General features: G+C 40.4%; 1 protein-coding gene across 5 annotated transcripts in view; it reads left to right on the top strand.

Moving 5' to 3' along the window:
• Positions 1–22,831, top strand: part of Cntn1 (contactin 1) — a 291,216-nt gene that overhangs the window by 226,826 nt on the left and 41,559 nt on the right. For all 5 annotated transcript variants that reach the window (XM_021183311.3, XM_029469977.2, XM_085831994.1 and 2 more), the window contains 2 exons: positions 14,601–14,759; positions 17,882–18,031. In XM_021183311.3, coding sequence (XP_021038970.1) covers positions 14,601–14,759; positions 17,882–18,031 — 309 coding nt within the window. The remainder of the gene's footprint in view (positions 1–14,600; positions 14,760–17,881; positions 18,032–22,831) is intronic.

Below are 22,831 nucleotides of genomic sequence, written 5' to 3'. Positions count from 1 at the left end.
TACTGGTTATTTTATTTACATTTCAAATGTTATCCCCCCCCCTTCCTGGTTTCCCCTCTGGAAAACCCCTATCTCCCCCCCCCTTTTGCCCTGCTTCTATGTGGGTGCTCCTTTGCCCATCCCCCTCCAGACTGACTGCCATGGCATTTCCCTATGCTGGGTCATCAAGCCTTCATAGGACTAAGGGCCTGACCACCCATTGATGCCAGATAAGGCCATCCTCTCCTATATATGCAGCTGGAGCCATGGGTCCCTCCATGTATACTCTTTGGTTGGTGTTTAGTCTCTGGGAGCTCTGGTTGGTTGTTCTTCTTATGGGGTTGCAAACCCCTTCAGCTCCTTCAGTCCTTCCCCTAATTCCTCCAATAGCATCCCTGTGCTCAGTCTGACGGTTGGCTGCAAGCATCTGCTTCTGTATTCATCAGGCTCTGGCAAAGCCTCTCAGGAGATAGCTATCTCAGGTTCCTGTCACCAAGCACTTTTTGGCATCAGCAATAGTGTCTGGGTTTGGTGGCTACAGATGAGATGCATCCCCAGGTGGGGCAGTATCTAGATGGCTTTTCCTACCATCTCTGCTCTACTCTTTGTCCCTGTATTTCCTTTAGACAGGAACAATTCTGGTTTAATATTTTTGAGCTAGTTGGGTGGCCCCATTCCTCAATGGGGGAGGGGGGTCATGCCTAACCTCTGGATAATTATCTCATAACAAAAATGTTAAATCACTGGACTTAAGATATCAAGAACTGTAATAGAGATGGATAGAGTGTGTGCAGCAATCCTTGAGGTGACAGCCACTGAACTGCCTTCTACAAAGGAAGTAGATCTGATCAACCTCACACATGGCAAATGTGGAGCGGGGCTTGCAGTTTGGGGAGCAGAATTGAGAAGTTACTCAAGTCTCTGTCCCTGCCCTACAGTTCTCTTCTCTGGCCAACCTTGTACTTCCCAGTATCTTCTTTAAGTTAATATTAAATACATGCTTATTTAAACTATGGAATGCATTTGATTCATAAAATTCTGTGGCACCAAAATATTAAAATGGCCTGGTGTGCCAAGTCTGTATATGTAACAATCCACTGAGACACTTGTGTGTTCTGAGGTTTTGTCCTAGCAAATTCATGGTAGCTACTTTTCGAATCATATCAGATTGTTCATAACATGTGCTTTGGGGGTAATTAAAAACACGTATTTCACAAAGATAATATTGGCCTTTTCCTCCAGTTTGTCAAATGAAACACAAACAGACTTCATTCAATGGACACTTGAACAGTTACCAGTGATACTGGAGGAACTCCAAAGCTGTGTGCTTTGCCCTGGAAGGCAGGAGGCTGAGGGCAAAAAAATAACCAGAGAGTGCAGTTGAAGGGCCGACTGCTCTGACCTATAGCAGTGTTACTTTTAGTTAAATATTGTCACCCTAAATAAGACAAGATTAGCTTTAGAAACCTGATCACAGAGCCACTCAACCTAAGAGTGCCTCAGTGTCAAGGAAACCAACCAGCTAACAAATAAAACAAAAGAAAGAAAACAAATGAAAGAGAAAGATGAGCGAATCTATCAGCTGGAGCACAAATATAAATGTCAAGATGATTCTAGAAAATAATAGCATTCTTCGTATAACACTGAAATTGTTTCTAGAATATCTCACTGAAAGGTTGTTTATATATATATATATATATATATATATATATATATATATATATATATGACAGATGTTGACACGAATTAGAAACACTACAGTATCAGTGAGAGAAATGATTTGTGAATCAACCCCAAAGCAGAGCTGTGTATCCTTGCACAGCTTGGGTCCAGGGACCCTGATTAAGGAGCAGAGAGGGAAATGAAGAACAGACAGACACTTGAACAGAGTGGAGCTGGATTGGGTAGTCTGGGCTCTCTGATGGAAAAGCTGCATCAGGCTGGATGCTCAGCATCTCAGTTATGTACATTTGCACAGGGAGGCAGAGTTATTGCACCACGCACATAGCATACCAGGGAGGTAGGGCTAGCTGACTCAGGAGGAGCAGCCTCTGTTCAGGAAGAGTGCATTCGTAAAGAGAACGCTACGATGGATATCTCTGTACACACTGTTATCGTTGGTACTCTTACCTGCAGAAGGCTTTGCCATACTTCTGAGCCACTGCCTAGGAAGTGGCTCTGGAAAGGCTCTGCCACTCCCATGAAGCTAAGACATTCTTCTTTGACAGGCTATGCCAAGTTAACAATACACATTCACCAAGGATTTCACTTATACCCACGAGGAGTGTACTCCACTCCTCATGGGTATGTGTGACACAGTCAAAACGTTATAAGATGCTTACTAGTCACATCTCTACAGTGGAGAACTGTTTTATATTGATTAAAAAGAAAACACTCTTGCACTTTAGATACCTCAGGCTTCTCACGAAATCTACCCTAAGAAGACTACTAAAAGCTTTTGTATATTTTTTTTGACACTTTACTTAAACATTAGCTCCCCGTCATCATAACAAAAAACAGGAGAATCTGTTCTCATTCCTGATCTCACATATCTCCCTCTAGGATCAGTTGGGTTGATTGTCTGACCTGTTGCAAGACAGAATATCACCCCAGGGATCTGGAGGGGAGGCATACTGCCCCCATCTTGGCAAGTGGGAGCAGAGACACTGGGCTGAGGCTCCATACCTCTCAAGACCTGTCCCTATAACTTAACTACCTTTCTCTAGGCTCTGCCTCCAAAGATTCCCTTTACCACCTCTAATAGAATCAGAACTTGCTGGCCACACCCTGAAGAACCTAAGCTACAAACCATGGGGCATTTCAGGTTGCTTCATCAAGTGAGTGAGTGAGTGAGATTTGTGAGCCATCCCTGTGGGTATCTTTAAAGCATTGAGGGGATCAGTAAATCTAGTCTTATTTGTTATCAGTTACCTTTTCCCTTACTGCAACAATAATACCTAATAAAAGCAACATTGAAAGAGGGTAGGTGTTTGGGCTCACAGTTCCAGGGTACAGTCTATCAGGGTAGGGATGTCATAGAAGGCACAGTGGCAGGAGCATGAGGCCATGCATTGTGACCATGCGTCCGCAGCCAGGAAGAAGAGAGCAATGCATGTTGGTGATCAACTCATTTTAGGGTCATGGGATGGTGCTGCATCTTCTCACCTCAATAGCCTGACCTAGATAAACCTTCCCAGACAAGCCTAGAAGCCTTGTGATTCTAGGACTTGTCAACTTGGCCCTCAAAATAAACCATGATAATTAGTACTCATTAGGAATAAGTTAAGTCACCCATTTTTGTGTTATTTAGAACACAAATATTTGTTAAATGGAAAAATCATTGACCTTGAATATCAATGAAGGCCATGGTGCTCGAAGTCTGTCAGTTTGTAGAATTCTTTGAGCTAAGTCAAAAGTTAACTTTCTGTGGTCTTTAGCATTAAATGTCCAATTGTATTCTCGATTGCCTTACAACTGATTTGTCATTATTCAATTTGCAAGTGTGGATTTATACCAACATTATTGTTAAGGCATGGCAGGCCAAAATTAATTCAAAGGAACTTCTAAGTCAGTTTAATCATCAGAAAGTCATGAAGAATGGGTACAAAATTTTCGTGTAACACATGTGTCAAATGAGGAGTGCAGGTATAAGTGCAATTTCATAATCATGTGTGCACATGCAAGCTGAGAGAGAGAGGGAGAGGGAGAGAGGGAGAGAGGGAGAGAGGGAGAGAGGGAGAGAGGGAGAGAGGGAGAGAGAGAGAGAGAGAGAGAGAGAGAGAGAGAGAGAGAGAGAGAGAGAGAGAGAGAGAGAGAGAGAATGGGTAAAGACCTAAACATGTAATGGCAAAAGGGTCAGTGTCTAGATACCCAGAGCAAAACCAAAGAGGTAGCTTCGCAAGTATTTGGGGCAGGAAACTGCACATTCACCTCGGATACTTGGATGGCAGCCTAAGCTTTCCGCTTGCTTTGGCCAAGGAAATCTTGCCACAGAGACAGAATGAAGGTTCTGTCTCACTAGTCTTACAGGACTGAGACAGCAAAATGGTCCTTGCTGCCCACACTGGCTGGAAGGAAGACCAACTCGGCGCCATTCTGAAGTGTTTGGACCCAGTTTCACACTAAACCACAGCTACACTAGTTATTAATAGTGAAGCTGGCTTAGAAATTAAGCATTTCCCTTTTTTTAACATTGACTAATTCAGGACAAGGAAATGCTACTCAGACTAGCTGCTCTCCACAGCAGTTCCTACTAACACTAAATTTTGACATGAGTACAAATCTGGCCAGAATAAATATGGGATGTAGAAAATGCCTGCTTATTTAAAAGTAGAGCTTATAGTTCTATTTTATATATTTTCAAAAACTCAAGGAAAGATAACTTTTCTAAAATGTGATTTAAAATGCATTAATGATATAAAATTGTATTTCTTAGTGTAACAATGAAAATAGCTTACCTTCCATTTCTGTCTTTGAGAAACAGGTCAGCTTTCAGTGGGCTGTGTTTTCCTGTAGTGTGTGTGTGTGTGTGTGTGTGTGTGTTTTGTTTTGTGTTGTTTGAAACACATAATGCATACAGTTTAAAGTCATGAGGCTGGAAAGATGTGTCTGCAGATAAGAGGGCACACTGTTCTTGCAGAAGACCTGAGTTTGATCCCCAGGATTGATGTTAACTGGGTATTAACATCTTAGAACACCTGTTAAAGAAGGTCTGACATATCTGTCCTCCTTGGGCAACAGCATCACACATAAAACCATTCACAGACATGCACCATATTTGTAATTTTTAAAAAGTAATTTAAACATAAGCATTTATAGTACAGGAGGGAGAAAGCTCAGTTGATATGGCATTGGAAAACAATCTGAGCTAACCAGTACCCTCAGAGCTCATGTCTCTAGCTGCATATGTAGCAGAGGATGGCCTAGTCGGCCATCAATGGGAGAAGAGGCCCTTGGTCTTGTGAAGATTCTATGCCCCAGTATAGGGGAATGCCAGGGCCAGGAAGTGGGAGTGGGTGAGTTGGGGAGCAGGGGGAGAGGGGAGGGTATAGGGGATTTTCGGAGAGGAAATTAGGAAAGGGGATAGCATTTGAAATGTAAATGAAGAAAACATCTAATAAAAAATACTTTAAATAGTTTAAATAATCATATTTTAAATATTAACAGTAATTAATTATAATTCATTCTCATGGAAATCAGTGGATTTGTTGGATTGATATGGAAATGCTAATATTCCATTTATAAATGTTTTTGTCTTAAAATTAAAAAAAAAAAAGAGAATCTCAGTTCAATCTCAAAACCCTACGTTTTAAAGATCCAGGGCTGGTGAGTTATATTTGTTATCTCAATGGTGCAGAATCTCAGAGTGGATCCCCAGGGTTCACTGGTCAGCCTGCACACCCTAGTTTATGAGTTCCAGGCCAACCAATGATAGCCCTTAACAACAATAGCAACAATAAGTTCCTCTCTACTCCACATACATATTGAACACACACACACACACACACACACACACACACACACACGAGAGAGAGAGAGAGAGAGAGAGAGAGAGAGAGAGAGAGAGAGAGAGAGAGAGAGAGAGAGAGAGAGAGAGAATCATTTAAATTACAATGTACAAATAAATCTATGGGGATTTCCTATAAATTTCTCACTCTGTGATGGGTATTGCTGGGAAAATTAATCTTATTTCATTGGCAAAAGAAGTTTTAAAAGAACTTAACTATCACATTATAATAACACTAGAAGCTGATGGATGTTGATGTTCCAAATTCAACTACTGAATTCACCTTTCTATTAACGTTCCCAAATGAACCAACCAGACAGGTTGTCCTATCAGATAGCTCTATCAATGTTACGACACATTCTTTGTATAAACATATTCTCCCAAGTTATTAACATGAATTATTAATAATCTCAAGTTAAGATAAATAAGATAGCATTGCATTATTTAAAATGATAATTTCATTAACATCACCTCTCTTTCATTCATTTTCTTGAACAAAAAAATCAGCCTTATTATTGAAAACTATCCATGGAATGTCTCGGTGACATAAAATCCCTTTCAAGCAAAGCCGTTTCCTTACTTGTAGTCTTAGTCACTCTCAATAAAAAATGCATTTCTGTCCTGAGGATGCCATCTGCATGCTGGCTTCCACCTGCCACCAGCCTCCTACCCTCCTTTCTGCCCCTGCCCCTTGGAAAATAAGCATATGTCCCGTTGCACAAGGACAGGGAGGAAACTTGGACAAGGTTTTTACCTGCTTACCAGTGTGGAGAGCTAAAGTGGTAGGCTTAACGTCTTGGGTCCTGTAACCCTTATAACTATTACTGGGATAAAGTGAATCTACTCTCAGGAGAAGAAGGATTTTAACAGGCTTGACAACAGATTCTTGAAGTTCTCTGGGTGTCTACAAATCATCCTTTTTACAGCTGACGCCCTCCTTTCTCTCTCAAAGTGACACATGGGTCCCACCAATGCCAAGTTTACTTTTGGTTGGGGCTTCCTGTTAGAACAGAACAGTGAGACATAGTTCTCAGACTCCTCCCTGTCTCCATGCTTTTTCATTATGAGATTTACTGTACATTGAATTCTCACAGGTCATTTGAGCATAAATCCCAAGTTTCTGTTTCCCAAGAAATAAATCACCTCAGTTGCTAACTGCCTGGTGCTCTCTGTCAGCAGTAGTCACACTGTGGCCCAGGACAACCTACAGACAGGAGTGGACATTGGTGAACATTTCTCAGGTTACTCCTGGAGCACCATCCACATGTTTCAAAGGGCATTGGAATTCACATGAGAGTAGCCATGGAGCACCATCCTAGTGTTCCTGGAGCATCATCCTTGTGTTTCAAAGGGCATTGGACTTCACTTGAGAGTAACCATGGAGCACCATCTTAGTGTTCCTGGAGGACCAACCTAGCACTCCAAAAGTCATTGGAATTCACACAAGAATAACCACATTACAGGAGAACTTTAAATCCAACGAGATTTTTAGAAAATCTACCTAGTTTTAAGAAGTAGTGTTAATTTTTTTTAAAAAAGTATGTATTCACTATGTGAGCATGGTACGAAGGTTAGGAGAAATGCACCAGACACAGTCTTCCTAGAGGATGAAGAGTGTGGAATGGGAAGGGATGGGGGAGCAACAGGTGTCCTGTTAAAGTTGACAGGAGAATAGTGCTCAGCTGCTTGTTCTGTTGTTACAATTTTGAGAGCAAAAATACAGCAACGACTCATATGCCAGGTGTATATTTTGAAAGTTAGAAAGATTTCAAGTGTTCCCTCCATAAAGAAGGTGTAAACGTGTAGTGGTATACACGCTTACTTTCTTGTGAGCACCATATAGTATATATATATATATATATATATATATATATATATATATATATATATATGGTATATTGTATTGTGGCCCACAAATATGTAGAATTTTACAGATTGAGTATAACAAAAAAATAAAGGATATATACTTCTTCTGCATTCCCTCGATTATCAGTAATAATAATTAATCAGTTTCTGGCCAACCAGAGGGCAGGTGTCCTCTGTGGATATGGGAGTTTAGGTTTCATAACCTCGAAGAGCATGCCGCTGAGTGGCAGCTCCCACCATTCCTAGCAGCTCAAGAGAAGAAAGCTTTATCTGCCTTTCAAGACTTTCTCCAGGCTCAGTGTCAGTTATTGATGGGAATAGTTAGGTTGCTCTGATGCCTACAAGAACCCAAAGGCGCCTCAGTGTGGAGGACACACCCTATGTGACTGGCTCCAAGCCTCTTTGTCCACATTTCTCACTTCAAATCACAGAGAAGTGACTCTGCAATAATACCAACTGCCCAAACCTTACATAGAATTATAATTCTACATTAAATATAAAGATCCATTAATATACATATACAATTATTTAAAAGTTTGGTATTCGGTGATGGGAAGGCTCAGGCCTCCAGCATCAGCAAACAGTCATTGGATGTTTACTCCTCCCAGGGAGAACATAAGTCCTGGGCCTGCCCAGTTGGTGAGCATTGGGTGCTTAAATTTACAAAAGGAAATATATAAATCTTTAGGAATACTTTTTATTATATGTTAAATCTAAAATATATCATCATTATCTCCTTTGAAGTTATAAGCCTCCAGCACGCAGCCGTTAATAAGTACACTTGGACAGAATGAAATTTAGAATCCAGGAGCTCCCACTTTCTTTTCTCTGCCCCTGCCCCTTTCCTTCTGTCACCTTTCTTTTGGTTTAGGGTGTAAGTTCTGCCTTGGTTCAAGGAGTTCTAGTTACCATCCTTGTGCTTAAGAATGTCAGTTAGTGCTTAAGAGGAACAGAGGGCCACTGGACCAATTCCAGTTGCATCAGCTTCTCTCCTTTGGGCAAACATCTTTTGTAAGTAGGTAGCTCTTTTGTCTTGATTTCATCTGTCAGAGAAAATTGGCCTGTCCCAAAGCAACTGGGCATCTGGACACTCCCTTCAGCATTAATCTTTCCTCTTGCAGGTAAAAAAAGAAAAGATGGAGAGAAAAACATGGTGGACCCCTTTCTCCCCGTCTGTGCCAGCCTGCCTCCAACCTGGTGATCGGGACCCTCACCCTTTGTGTGAAAGCCCCTCCCTCCCAAAAAATGGGATGCTAGATTTGACTAATTTAACTCAACCTTGTAGCTTCTGCAATTCCATTCGCCATCCTAGTTCTTAGAGGATGTTCGAGACTTGTTAACATGCTTTGAGCTGAGGGGTTTTACAATCCTGGCATAGCTTCACTAACACCTGAAAGCAACGCCTAGCAAACTAACCTAGGGCATCTTAAACCAGCTCCATGTTTCCTGCCCTGTTTTTCTTTGAGATTAGTTCCTTATCTGCAAAAGCTAAGAAGAACTTGTTGTCATATAAAACAGGCATGCTGCTGGTACGTAGACTGTTTAATTTATTAAAGCAGGTATAAAAAAAAGTGTTGCTGTCTGATTCACCAGACATTTTCATTGGAAAGAAAGCTGGGTGAGGCTGTTCTACACTGGTACACACAGACTTGCTTACCACACTGCTTTTCATACTTTGGAGGGACACTTGAAAAGCGGTAGCAATCAGCTAAACACCATGACCTTCGAGAGTCTGGGGGCAAAGTGTGGGTTTGGAAAGTAAACTTGGACAGTTGTTGTAGCAAGATATGCAAGAAGATGGCTGAGTCTTCAACAGTGTGCTCAATTTTATTGACTCCTGCCTCAATCTTTTGTGGACTTCTCCTTCAGGAGAAAAGTTGAGGCTTGTATTGAGACCAGGCTGAAGTGACCCTAAATGTGCAATTCTTCCCAGGGCTGCTTGAATTCCTTCTGCTTTCTTTATTTGAGAGATGCATATTTAAAATTCTTATTTCTTTGCAAGAAGTAACGTTTCCCTTCTTAGACAGTTTTTCGTTTAGCAATGGCATGTTATTTAGTCCTTTCATTTAGTGGCCTCAGTAACTGTGGTTGGAAAAACTCTCAGGAGCCATTTCAGGGATATGTATATTACTCTCAGATAATTATACATGGATGGCAACTTTATAAATGGCTTTCAAAGGACAAAGACCTCTGACCTACTTCTGCGCACCTTTTACATCGTCTAGTTGTGGTTGGCATAAAGAACTACAAGCATTAGTTTCTAGTTTGATAAATATTTAAGATTATTTTGAGGTTTTGTTTTTTTAGTGTCTGTAAACATCACCATGGAAACACATGTGAGTCAACACTGTGGGCATTTGAAATAATGATCTATATCTGAGGTGAAATATGATCTTTATCTGAGGTGAAATAATGATCTGTATCTGAGGTGAAATATGATCTATATCTGAGGTGAAATATGATCTATATCTGAGGTGAAACCCCCAAAGACCAGATAAGAAAATAAAGAATGAAAATTCAGAAAGAAAGCACGTGATAGGAAAGAGTGAACGTTCATGCTTAAGCAAGAAAGGAGTCTTAGCTTCATTAAATTCCTCTTGCCTCAGTCTCATCTCTAAAGGTAGTAGAAGTTCATGTATTTTTTTTTAATCAATGTCAAAAAAGATTTGCTAGTTGTGGCCATCTTTGCTAGTGTCCAAGCTGAGACAGCATACTGCACTGATTTGATTTTGTAGCATGACATGGAAGCCATTGTCCTAACACATTGTCAGGTACCAGCAGGCATTTTTCTGGTACTACATCAGGGGCCTCATCACAATGTTCTCCTGGCATCATCTGGAAAGATGTGACATATAAACTCAAAAAAAAAAATGCAGTGCAGAAGGCCCAGGCAGGGCTGTGATGTGGTTGAAAGGGGAGAATGGTGGGCTATAAACCTGCTTTCATCCACTTTAATCTGTCCTTCATCTTTCTTTCTGTTTTCCTTCCTTCCTTCCTTCCTTCCTTCCTTCCTTCCTTCCTTCCTCCCTCCCTCCCTCCCTCCCATTGAGTCTTTTTCTCCTGTTTCCAAAGTCTTTAAGTCTTTAATAGTGGTAAGAAAAAACTAATAACTTCATTTTGCTAGATAGAGCTAGTCACTGATATATATATATATATATATATATATATATATATATACACACACACACACACACACACGTGTGTGTGTGTGTGTGTGTATCACCTATCTTAAGCCCTTTTCCTCTCATATAATAATTTGTATTAATTCTTTGAGAATTTCTCAAATGGCTTCCATGTTCCTTTGTCATATTCATCACCATTCTTCCCCCTAACTCCTTCAAGATTCTCCCTCCCAACTCCTCCTCCCAACTTCAGCCCCTCTTTTAATGTGTTCAGCACATATACATGATGTGGAGCATGGCTGACCTACCAGGTGCTACACCTTTGCAGAAAATTGACTCTGTCCCACCCCCCCCACCCCCCCAGGAACAATCGTGTTTCAATAGCTTCCCAGCCAAGGGTGGAAATCATGAGCCCCTCCCACCTCAATGTTGAAATATAGACTGGTTTGACCCTGTGCTGGTTCTGTGCAGGAACCAAAGCTGTTGTAAGCTCATGAGTGCAAGCTATGACTCTTTTGCCCTGGTCTTCCCAGACCTCTGGCTCTTAAAATATTACTATACCCTCTTCTGGGATTGTCCATGAGCCTGGGGGGAAAGCCACACTACATCTTTAATAATTAAGAGAGAGAGAGAATAAAAACAAACAAACAAAGTGAAGGATACAATCATTCAATTCCAAGGCCCCTTCCAGAGGATGAATTTCTTATGTTTCATGATAATGTAACTTTGAGATGAAAATTTGCACAAAGGGAACATTACTGTCTGGTTGAGAATGCCTTTAAAAATTGCTAAATATATGGTAACATTCTTCTAATGTGTAATACACCCCCCCAATGGCTTGTATTATTTCTGGTGTCAGTTCTTCCCATAAGGAATTATTGAGAGTATACAGTGGTGAATAGGAAGAAAAGGGAGAAGAAAAGAAAGGAGAGATGCCTTAAGATGACTGTTATGTGCAGTCTGTACCCTCACATACACCTCTGAGCCTCCCCAGCATCCATTGACAAGAGTCAGGAGAGTCAGGAGAGTTGGCTCTTACTCTGTGTGTTTTGTGCTTCTTTGTCTCATTTTCTACCACAGCGCTGTCAGTCTGGACTAAAAACTAAACAAGTAACATCAGCCTCCACTTTCTCACATCCTCCTGTGAGAAAATGGCAGCAGGCCTGGCCTGGGGTCAGCTCAGGCCATCAAGAACTTCATGGGAGTCAGTAGCTTTCCCCTGACTTCTATCAAGTGCCAAAGAAAACACTTTCTTTGCTGAGGTCCCTACTGCTTTAAGATGATAATTGAGCATCTCTTGTTAGAGTAATTACTGCTTCCAGGAGCTTTGACTCCTAGAAAGCCCTTTTCAGGGATAATGACAGCAGATGTTTTCTAAGGGTTCTGAGGACCAGGCCTGCCTGGAACAGAATTCTTTAGAGTTGTCATTACCTTCACAACATGACAATCTAATGATGAACTCACATTACCCCTATCTTGCAGACAAGAGCCCTGTGATTTTAAAACCCTAAGTTAAATTGGGGTGTGAATTTTAAAGGCATGCCTAATTTTAACTGTCAACTTTCAACTTTTTAATATTATGATGTTCCCTCCTCTGGATGAAATTTTTATCTAGGAGACAAATATAAGGAATAACAGAGCTAGAGAGATGGCACAGCCCTTAAAAGCTGAGGCTCTCAACCTGAAGAATAAGAGATTATGAGGCAGAAAATTCCATTTTCTATTAGACAAAGTATTACAAGGAAACAGTATCTCATAAGGGCTTCAGGGTGCTGGCCACCCCTTCCATCTGCTCCCTCAGTTGCACCTCCTGCTAATAAATTATTTCTTGCGGTTATGAAGTGTGTTTATGAAGAGTACATTATCAGTGACTATCTAAGCTTCCACTGTGATCAGTTCTTTCATATCATCAACAACAGACAAACCTCACAAGCCATGCACACATGAGAGAGCAATGTGACAAACAGCAATTATGTATTTGCTCAATAATGTTGTCTTTCAGTCATGAAACAGCTCAATGAAACAATCATGCCCACAGTGTTGCCAGCAAATGAGCTAATGCAAACAACTTCATCCGATTTGTGTACAATGTTTCTTCCCTGAAACTCCAAGAAACTCGGAGAAAAACAGTAGGGAAATGAGGCTCACCTGAGCAGGTAAAAGCTAACCTTGAGAGTTTCATCTTAAATTCCATGTAACATTGCCATACCGCAGTGCTCAACCAAGATGAAATGCATCATAGAAGCCTGTCTTCCTTTTAAAAATCGCTCCTCTCCCCCTTCACCTTTCTTTTCTGTGTTAATTCTCTGCAACACTATGCTCGGTACCTGACTTGAGATGACCCTGTAAACATCTGATTAACAAGCTGCCCTGTGCTTCGATCTGATTTTTACATGTAAAAAAAAAAAAATGTGGTATGTTCTCTTCGAATGGGAAATGTGCTCTATATTCTGTACATATCTGCATTTGATTGTTTACCATTTAATGAAAGCACACTCGTAGATGATGAATTTTAAGAGCCTATCTGCTCTTTATTGTATTCATATGTATCATTCTAAGGAATAAAATTTACTGCCAGCAACAGGGTGTGTCTTGTGTTTATTGACCCAAAAATACTTTCTCCCTTGAGACTGGCAAAGCCATGAGATGTCACACATTCTCTGTAAAACCAGGTGCAGGAAAAGCCACCAAGGCTCCATGCTCACTTGGTAGAACAGAAGGAAGAAGGTATTAGCCGAAAGATAAAGATGGATGTGTGCTTTAGCACAAGACACTATTTAAAAAAAAAATGTGATTTAACCAAAGAGATGATTGCTGTATTTGATAGGCACAATTCAGTTAAAGACACTTTGTGGTACAGAGAGAGTTATGTGGAGACATTTTCTGAAAATCTGAGCTAGATATCTCTTAACTAAAATGATTTTAACAGCAAGTAATGGCTGCTATTTTATTACTTAAAATACCTCATTTTTAAGAAGGAAAAAGCTCATGACCTGAAATAGAATCCTGAATCCCACTTGCTGGCATTGGCCAGCTTTTCCTCTCTGTATCGCGTTACTGGTCTATTTCAATGTTTTCAAGTCAGAAATGTGGAAGTGTATCCATTTCTTCATGGAATCGTCACTTTGGAGCATAAATAGGTCACATGGTTTTCATGGAATGCTGTGCCTGTGGGATCCTGTGTATGTTCTGCAGCCACAGGTCTTGAGTCCTAAGTCTTGTCGACCTCTAATATGGTATATTCAGAGCATGTTAACGTAGAGTTACCTCCAATATTTCATATAAGAACAGATATCTCATTTAATGTAATTTGTTTTTATTACTATAACTAACATGACACTTGCTCCCCAAAATAGGATGTAAAATAATCCTTAGAAATCCAAGTACAATAGACTGCACACAGGATCATTCTGGTTAATGTTACAGCATGTAGGTTTTAAAGGGGTATTCATTCCATCTTGAGAAAGAGAATGGAACACTGGACCAAATATTCTCATATCTGAATTGAGTGTGTCCTTCATGCCTCCAGTAGGCATTCATTAGAGCTCAACACACTATAATAATGCATTGGTTTTGTTGAAGAAATGTGCATTTTTTTTGTATGTCAAATAACTTCACCTGTGTCGAGAGTCAGGTGCTGGTTTTTTATTTATATATTTTAAAAATTATTTAGTTGCTTTTTTGTTTATTTATTTGCTTGTTTACTTGCATGTTTATTTATTTGCTTATTTATTTATTTGGGAAAAGGAGCATGCATCTGAAGGTCAGAGGACAATTCCCTGCATCTGGGGGCAGAGGACAACTTCTGTCAGTTCTCTCTTTCAGTCTTGTGGGCCCTGGAGATTGAATTCAGGCCCTCAGGCTTAAAGGCAAATGCCTTTACTTGATAAGCCATCTTGCTGGCCCCCTGTTCTTTTTAATGGCAGCATGTATAGCCTTCCTTACGAGTTAAGCAAAGGAACTAAGTAAGAACAAACACAGGCTATGCCTATGCCATCACTTCTTATTGCCTCCCTTTGAGAGAAGCACACCTACAGAAGACATTGTTTGGCATCGCTGTCTTTTCATGTATGTTTAATTCACCAACTGAAAGACCCACTGATTTATTACTCACACTTTCATCCCAGGCCCCCCAGGTCCTCCAGGAGGCCTGAGAATAGAAGACATCAGAGCTACCTCTGTGGCCCTGACTTGGAGCCGTGGTTCCGACAATCACAGCCCTATCTCTAAATACACTATCCAGACTAAGACGATTCTCTCAGATGACTGGAAGGATGCAAAGACAGGTGAGTTTATGTGTCAATTTAATCTGTTCATGTTTCCACGTGTTTTTTTTTTGTTGTTGTTGTTGTTGTTTTGTTTTTCTTCTAATTAAACTTTTTTCTCCCTCCAAGTTTTCCTAGGTCCCTTTTCGCAATCCCTTCCATATGACCACCTCATTTGCTTAAATCGACGGTCTCTTTTACTTTCATTAGTATCATTTCATACACACATATACATACAATCTGCTAGGTTTGTGTAGTGTTGCACATGATTTCACGGCTGAGCATTTATATTGGATAGCCAGTTAGGAGGCTCTCCATGGTTGCATGTAGCTCTTTGCCTAGGGAGGGAGGGACCCTTGAGACTTGGCCTTTCCACATAAGTATGTCTGTTGGTACTGTCATTGTTTAGCTATGCTGAGGTAGCATGGGTGAAGTTCCCCAGTCATTTCTAGGAGACACAAACTTACAGGTAGCAAACTGGTCCTCTGGCTCTTAAAAATCTCTCTACACATTCTTCCTTGATATTCCCTGGCTTTTGTTGTAGATGTATTACAGGGGCTCGGTTCCTTGTAATCAACAGTTCTCTGAATTATGACCAACTGTGCTTTTTTTTTTTTTAATAGTCTCCATTTTCTGCAAAAGGAAACTCCTTTGATTCATGGTGAGAGCAATGCTTATCAATAGTTACGGAGGTGTAAGAGTATGTTTTAGAAGGCAGTTAGCATTATTTTACATTTTACTAAGTATGAATTATAAATATTATAAATATATTATATATAATATATAAACATTGTTTTATGGGTTTTAAATAAATTAATTAGTAATTCAAACGGTAGATTTTTTTTTAGATTGAAATTCAAAAGGGTGAGGTCAATTTCAAGTGGTGATCCTTATGGGCAGTCTACCTTGTGTTTTAAATCCTTCACCCACCTAGTCTAGGGTAGCCGGCCAGCAGTCCTCAGGGATCATCCAAGCTGCTTCCCGAATGCTACAATGCTCAGCACCCTCCGACATGCCCAGCCTCCTTGTTTCTTCCTCTGCTTTTGGGTTTCCTTTTCATCTCTATGAGTGCTTTGGCTCCATGTACATAAGTAAGTGTACCACATGTGTGCCTGCTGCCATGGGGGTCAGAAACAGCATCAGGAGTTAGAAATGGTTGTGAGCCACCTTGTGGGTGTTGTGAACCAAACCCAAGTGCTCTGGAAGAGCAAAGGGGGCTTATAACAACTGCTGAGCCATCCCTTGAGCTCCGTACACAGTATCTTTATGTGGGTTCTGGAGACTTCATCCAGGTCCCCATGCATATTCAGCCAGCACTTCCTCAAATGAGCTAGCTTCCCAACCCTCTTCCAGTTTCCTGTAAGAACAGGAAACATCTGCCATGTTCATTGCCTAAGGCTGTAACACTTTCCTCTCTGCCCCTGTGGCCACATTGTCTCCTTCTCTCTGTGAGGTCTCTCCTCTATGGCTCTTACAAAGAACTTCTTATTGACCTCAGGGGTCCCACAAATTGCCTTATAAAAAATCTCCAACTTAATTTCAACCCCTTTTAAAAATTCTCTCCCAAGACCCTTTCTCCATACTAAGTAACACACAGGTTCTGGATTTAGACATAGGCATATTCTTAGCTATCTTAGCAAAACCACGGTTCAGCCTTCTGGTTACAGGCAGCTCAAAGTCAAAGAAAAGACTGGCAAAAAACAAGGTGCCATCCTGCTCAGAGTCATAACAACCAGCTGTTCTCCCCTTTACTTGATGAAGATCTTTTATCGGTTCTCACCTTTACTTGCCATCATCTTTCCCTTATCTAAAGTGAAGCCCCTATGCATGTGAACCGAAGCATATCTGCAGATTCTATGCGAGGGAATGCTAGTGAAGACAGGAGAAAAAGAGATGGAATCAAAATAGAGAGGCAAGGAAGCCAACGCTTTAAATGTTTAAATCAGAAAGTCAAAAACCATATGTTCAGTCTTTTCAACAAAGCTGTGACAAGACAATGGGACAACTGACAAACGTCATGTATAAAGGGAAAGATGTAGGCAAGGTAAGGCCAGAGCCAGCCAGCCTTAAGATGTGTAAGTCAGGTAAGGTGAAAGCAGACACCACACAGTACCTCCCTAAAGGCTGGCCATTTATGATCTGCATAAGCAGATGACGGTTCCCCAAATATTAACATAATGAGTCACAGGCAAGCCTAAAGAAACAAACTCTCCAACTGCTATGCAAGTATGCACATGCATGTGTGTGTGTAGGGTAATCATTAAAAAACATATAGAAATGTTTGAAACAAGCTTAAACTAAGATATGGACCTCTCTTGGTCGTGTACTTTTATCATATCTCAATTAAATAGGCAAGCTAAGATCATATCTTAAGGATAATTTATTATCTGTCGTGAGTAGGCTGACTGCTGGAAACTTATAGCACATATAAGCCTAGCTCCAGATGATGCAAGTTTATAAAGGCTAAAAACAGTATTATTCGGTGTTATTTTTAATTTGAGCAGAAAATCATTTGTTGGCTATGGACTATACTAGTTCACCCAATATTTGCCTTAGGAAATCATCCTAGCTTCTGCTCCAAGAAAATGGCTTTTTGCTAGAAAAAGTGTAGCCCATGGATTAGCAGCAAGGGTAGATATGGGGGCTTTGCAGAAGTGCAGAGTTCTAGCCCCCAAAACAGGCTTTCTTTTCTTTTCTGTTTTGTTTTGTTTTGTTTTGTTTTGTTTTAATATAGAATAGAGTTTATTCAGGGCATGGGGAGGGGAGTTAAGAGGATAGTAGAGACAGAGAAAGGCAGAGAAAGAGAGTAGAGGAATAGAGGCCAGCCATGAACACATTGAGAGAGGGGGAAGGGAAATGGGGAGGGGGGAAAGGGGCGAGAGAACAGAGGGAGAGCAAGAAGGCAAGAGGACACAGCAGGCTTTCTAGACAGGTAGATCCAGGGCACATCCTCACGCGCACACACACATGTCAATCTTTCTAGTTTGTTATCAATGATCTCTCACTCTCTTCATGTCAGCATTTGTCACTGCTAGATTTTCGTTTTAATGTCAACCCAGAATACATGTGCCAATTCTCTAAGAGAGTGAAAATGCACAGGTTTAGTCAACAACTAATCTCTACTTTGTGTTAATTTTATTTAGATCCCCCAATCATTGAAGGAAATATGGAGTCAGCAAAAGCAGTGGATTTGATCCCTTGGATGGAGTATGAATTTCGAGTGGTGGCAACCAATACTTTAGGGACGGGAGAACCCAGCATACCATCAAACAGGATCAAAACAGACGGTGCTGGTATGTGCAAGAACCTGAAATTTTCATAAGGTTATGATATAATATCACTTTAACGTGTATCAGGATGCATTTGGAAATATTCTCTGCAATTAGTGGCTCATCTAGAAATGTGTGTGTAGCCAAAAACAGCAAAAAGAAAATATTAATGTTATCTCCTTTGTGAATCATATAAAAATCTATACATTTTATCTGTGTTGGGTTTTGATATACACATTTTTAAAAAAATATATAGATTTTATATAATTAATGTAGTATATTTTCTCAGCATATTACACCAGAGACTATGTGAATAACATTTGTAGATAGAATCCATAGCCTTCAATGTAAATTGTGGATCTTAAGGAGGAAGGCACTGGATTGAAAAGGTTTAGTGATTGGGGGCTTCTCCACTTCCGTGTTTCACAGAGGCATTAACAACTGAATACCCACGTGCCTAGCACAGGTAGGCACAAGGCAGGGAGCAGCAGGGTCATGGCATTGAGAAATCACCACGGAAATCTCAGGATCTGTTCTCTTTAACTCGAGGTCTCATTCTTTTTGTGTGTGTGTGTGTGTCTGACAAAATAGACTTTATTTTTTTTTATTTTTAATATTTTTATTACATATTTTCCTCAGTTACATTTCCAATGCTATCCCAAAAGTCCCCCATAGCGCCCCCCACTTCCCTACCCACCCATTCCCATTCTTTTGGCCCTGGCATTCCCCTATATTGGGACATATAAAGTTTGCAAGTCCAATGGGCCTCTCTTTCCAATGATGGCCGACTAGGCCATCTTTCGATACATATGCAGCTAGAGACAAGAGCTCCGGGGTTCTGGTTAGTACATCATGTTGTTCCGACAATAGGGTTGCAGATCCCTTTAGCTCCTTGGGTACTTTCTCTAGCTTCTGCATAGGGAGCCCTGTGATACATCCAATAGCTGACTGTGAACATCCACTCCTGTGTTTGCTAGGCCCCGGCATCGTCTCGCAAGAGACAGCTATATTTGAGGTCTCATTCTAACTGTGTTCTCAGAACAGCTCAGCCAGTTATTATGCAGGTACTTTCTGCAAATACCAACCCCATTTAGATGCCCTCTATTTTAAGAACTACTCCACTCTTTCTTTACCCCCATGTTTCCAAAGCAAAATCTTGTTCTAATTCTAACGACATTTCTTCTATTTATTATGCCCCGTCTATCAAAAAACATTCTTTTTCTGGCTCTCTGTATTCATTTATTTTGACATTTCATGACAAAAATCAGAGCTTTATTTGAGTTAAAGATTTTAAAAAGATGATTGGCTGCCATTCAAATTCTGCTGTGGTCTCTTAATGTCACCTAGCCGTATTTTTGGCTGCCCCAGTTCCTGGGCCCAATTCCCAAATAGAACTATAAGTTTTAGTGTCATGAGGGCTGCTATTAGTAAGCTACTGTCTGTAGTTCTATATAGTTTTAATGACATGGGACTACCATCAATAAGGCTTACAGAACTATGTAGCTTTATGCAGCTTTTCAAATAAACATGATCGTGACGAAAGGAAGAAAATATTAAAATCCCCATTTTGTCTTGGAAGTGCTATCCCAATGCTTACTAATGGGTTAGAGACTTTCAGATACTTGCCTTAATCTGAGATCCATACTCATAAGATCAAACGTTGAAATATGGATGTGTGTGGCTCATCTTCCAGTTAACTGGGCTCTCTCTTCAAGATAGCTTTTCAAGCATAATTCTGGACACACATCCACTTTATAAACTTGAATTAGAGCCCTAATTGAAGCTTGAATTTCTTTCTTAATAATGAAGGCAGATGTCACCAGAATTTTTTATTTTAATATATTCCCCTACACATGACCCGAAACATTCTGTTTTCTTTACACCACAAAAAAAAAAAAAAAAATCATCAGGACAAAGAAGTAATCCAAATGGAAACTGTATGAGACAGCAACCGCATAGCCAGGTCTTGGGTTTGTTTATTTACTGCTATCTCAGATGTCACCTATGTTGCAATGGTGGCTTCTGTGTGATGACTGAAAGCATTTATCCCTTCTTGAGAAACAAAGAAAAACAAATGGAGCATGACTGGCGGTTATGACCACAGAGTTTCATACCAAGAAATCAAACTTGATTTGTTTGAATAAGCATTCATTTCAGAATAAAATTTCAGGAAAATCCCAAATGTTTAAGTTGGGTTAGGTAAATATTTTAGCCATAATATTATACCATACCTGCCTCTAGTTTGGACCAATTTTTCTCATTGAGTTGGATTAAATTTCTATGGTGTGAACAGTGTCTTTTATGAATACCAGTTTTCTTAGTGAATATTGTTCACAGAGCAGAAGGCAGTCTTTGGTAGGGTTCATCCGTAGGACCTCCGTCCTTCTTAGCCGTTTTGTTACAAACAGTATTTTAATTTTGTTTTTATTTCAGATGATATTGTTTAAAGAGGCTCAATATCTAGAAACAATTACTATGAGGTCTGCCTTTAGTGGTTTTTAAGTCTTATAGTGGAAGTGATGACCTTTTTTTAAAACTTGGGGATGTTGATTTTAATTATTTTATATTGGAACCTATAAAAATAATTTCCAACTAATACCACATATAGAAGCAATGTGCTTACCACTTCAATCTGCCCATAGTTAGAGGGTTCTCCATCTTAGTGCCCTACCCTACATACTTAGTTCGCTTGTGAACAAATAAATCCCAGCACCCTGCAATACTTCCCAGTCCATCGGCAGAATGGATTCTTCTTGACAGTCTTTCATTAACCAGCTTTAACAGCTGCCGCCCTTCCCTGTGTGTTCTCTGATATACTGCTGGCTCTCTACTTGGACCGAATCATCTAATCCCCACAACAACATTGCCAGATTAGCACTGTTACTGCTGATAGTTCCTTCAATGTGGCAGTTTTATGTAGCCTGGTTTGTTCTTGACCCTGAGACCCCCTACCTCAGCCTCCTGTGTCCTACAATGGTAGGCATGTGCCACCATGCCTCGGTTGGTCATTATTCTAGATTTTACGGATGAGTAGGTTAATCTTATCTCTGGCCAATGGAATACAGAGTTTAAATTCAGATTGTTTGAGCACACACCCCTGTTCTGCAGACAGTGTATGGTGCCAAGCTGCAGGCCATTGATCTGTTGAAACCCCAGAAGCATGGCATCATTGCTTTGCAGCTCTGTGATTCTGGACACATTCCTTTACAGTTACTTAATATGAAGACCTTAGAGAGCAGTCGAGTGCATTTTTTGGATCCAGCCACGTATTTTATACGATAGATGTGTCCATATGAAGAAGCAGAACGTGTGTTTGTAACTCCTTTTAAAAAGTAATATTCTGACAGTACTGGCTAGTTTTGTAGGTCAACTTGATACAGGCTGAAGTTATCACACAGAAAGGAGCTTCAGTTGGGGAAATGCCTCCATGAAATCCAGCTGTGGGGCATTTTCTCAATTAGTGATCAAGGGGGGAGGGCCCATTGCAGGTGGTGCCATCCCTGGACTGGTAGTCTTGACTTCTATAAGAAAGCAAGCTGAGCTGGGCAGTGGTGGCGCACGCCTTTAATCCCAGCATTTGGGAGGCAGAGGCAGGCAGATTTCTGAGTTTGAGACCAGCCTGGTCTACATAGTGAGTTCCAGGACACAGCGAGAGCTACACAGAGAAACCCTGTCTCAAAAAAACATAATAATAATAATAATAATAATAATAATAATAATAATAAAATGAAAAATAAACAAAATAAGAGAGCAAGCCAGGGAAACACAAGCCAGTAAGAAACATCCCTCCATGGCCTCTGCATCATCCCTTGCTTCCTGACCTGCTAGAGTTCCAGTCCTGACTTCCTTTAATGATGAACAGCAGTGTGAAAATGTAAACTGAATAAACCCTCTCCTCCCCATCTTGCTTCTTGGTCATGATGTTTGTGCAGGAATAGAAGCCCTGACTAAGACACTGACCAAACAGAAAACCATCCTTTTGGTTATCCTTTTGTTATGTATCATCATGGGACCCATCCGCATATCAATGGCTCTGCAGGTGAAGGCAGATTGATTCTGGAAGCTTTCCTATGTCTTTGTCACCTTAAGTCCATTTAAGGAGGAAAGGCTCATCACAAACAAGGATGTCATGCAAGCCGGGGCGTAGTGGCACACGCCTTTAATCCCAGCACTCAGGAGACAGAGGCAGGCAGATTTCTGAGTTCGAGGCCAGCCTGGTCTACAGAGTGAGTTCCAGGACAGCCAGGGCTATACAGAGAAACCCTGTCTCGAAAAAAACAAAACAAAACAAAAAAGAATGTCATGCAAAGCACAATGCCTTAGTTTTACAGCTAATGGAGCTATTCTGATCTTGTATTTTCATTGTCTCTGTTTTATTTAATTTTTTGTCTTCTCTCTCTTTTTCAAAAATGTGCTTAATAGGAAGGAAGACATAATCTGTAACATTAGTGGTACTTGAAAATTTACTGTCCTTGTTTTGTTTGGATTAAAACAAGTTTAGCAAACGCACTAGAATGATACTTGTCTAAGCATAAGATAGCACTTGAATTCTTTAATCCTTTCACTTCCTTTTTTTTAAAAAAAAGCTATAAGTGCAATGAGAACTTCAAGAAGATTTCACTGGGCATCGTGATTTCTGCTTAAAACCTTAATTTCTGCCAAACTAAATGTCCTCACGTGACCTGAGTTACTTTTTCACAATGGTTGCAGTGAGTAAGTGGCAGAGCTATGCTACTGTCTCTTTATATGTGTAAATAGTGAACAAACGTGTCCTGCTGGATGAGATGCTGTGGATTTCAGATACGTTCTCATTCTCCAATAGGA

The sequence above is a fragment of the Mus caroli genome, unplaced genomic scaffold (assembly GCF_978045245.1).
Source record: "Mus caroli unplaced genomic scaffold, Mus_caroli_1 scaffold_16, whole genome shotgun sequence".
In the NCBI taxonomy this organism is placed as follows: Eukaryota; Metazoa; Chordata; class Mammalia; order Rodentia; family Muridae; genus Mus; species Mus caroli.
Note: the sequence above shows the minus strand (reverse complement) of the source record. Positions and strands in the feature narration are given on the sequence as shown.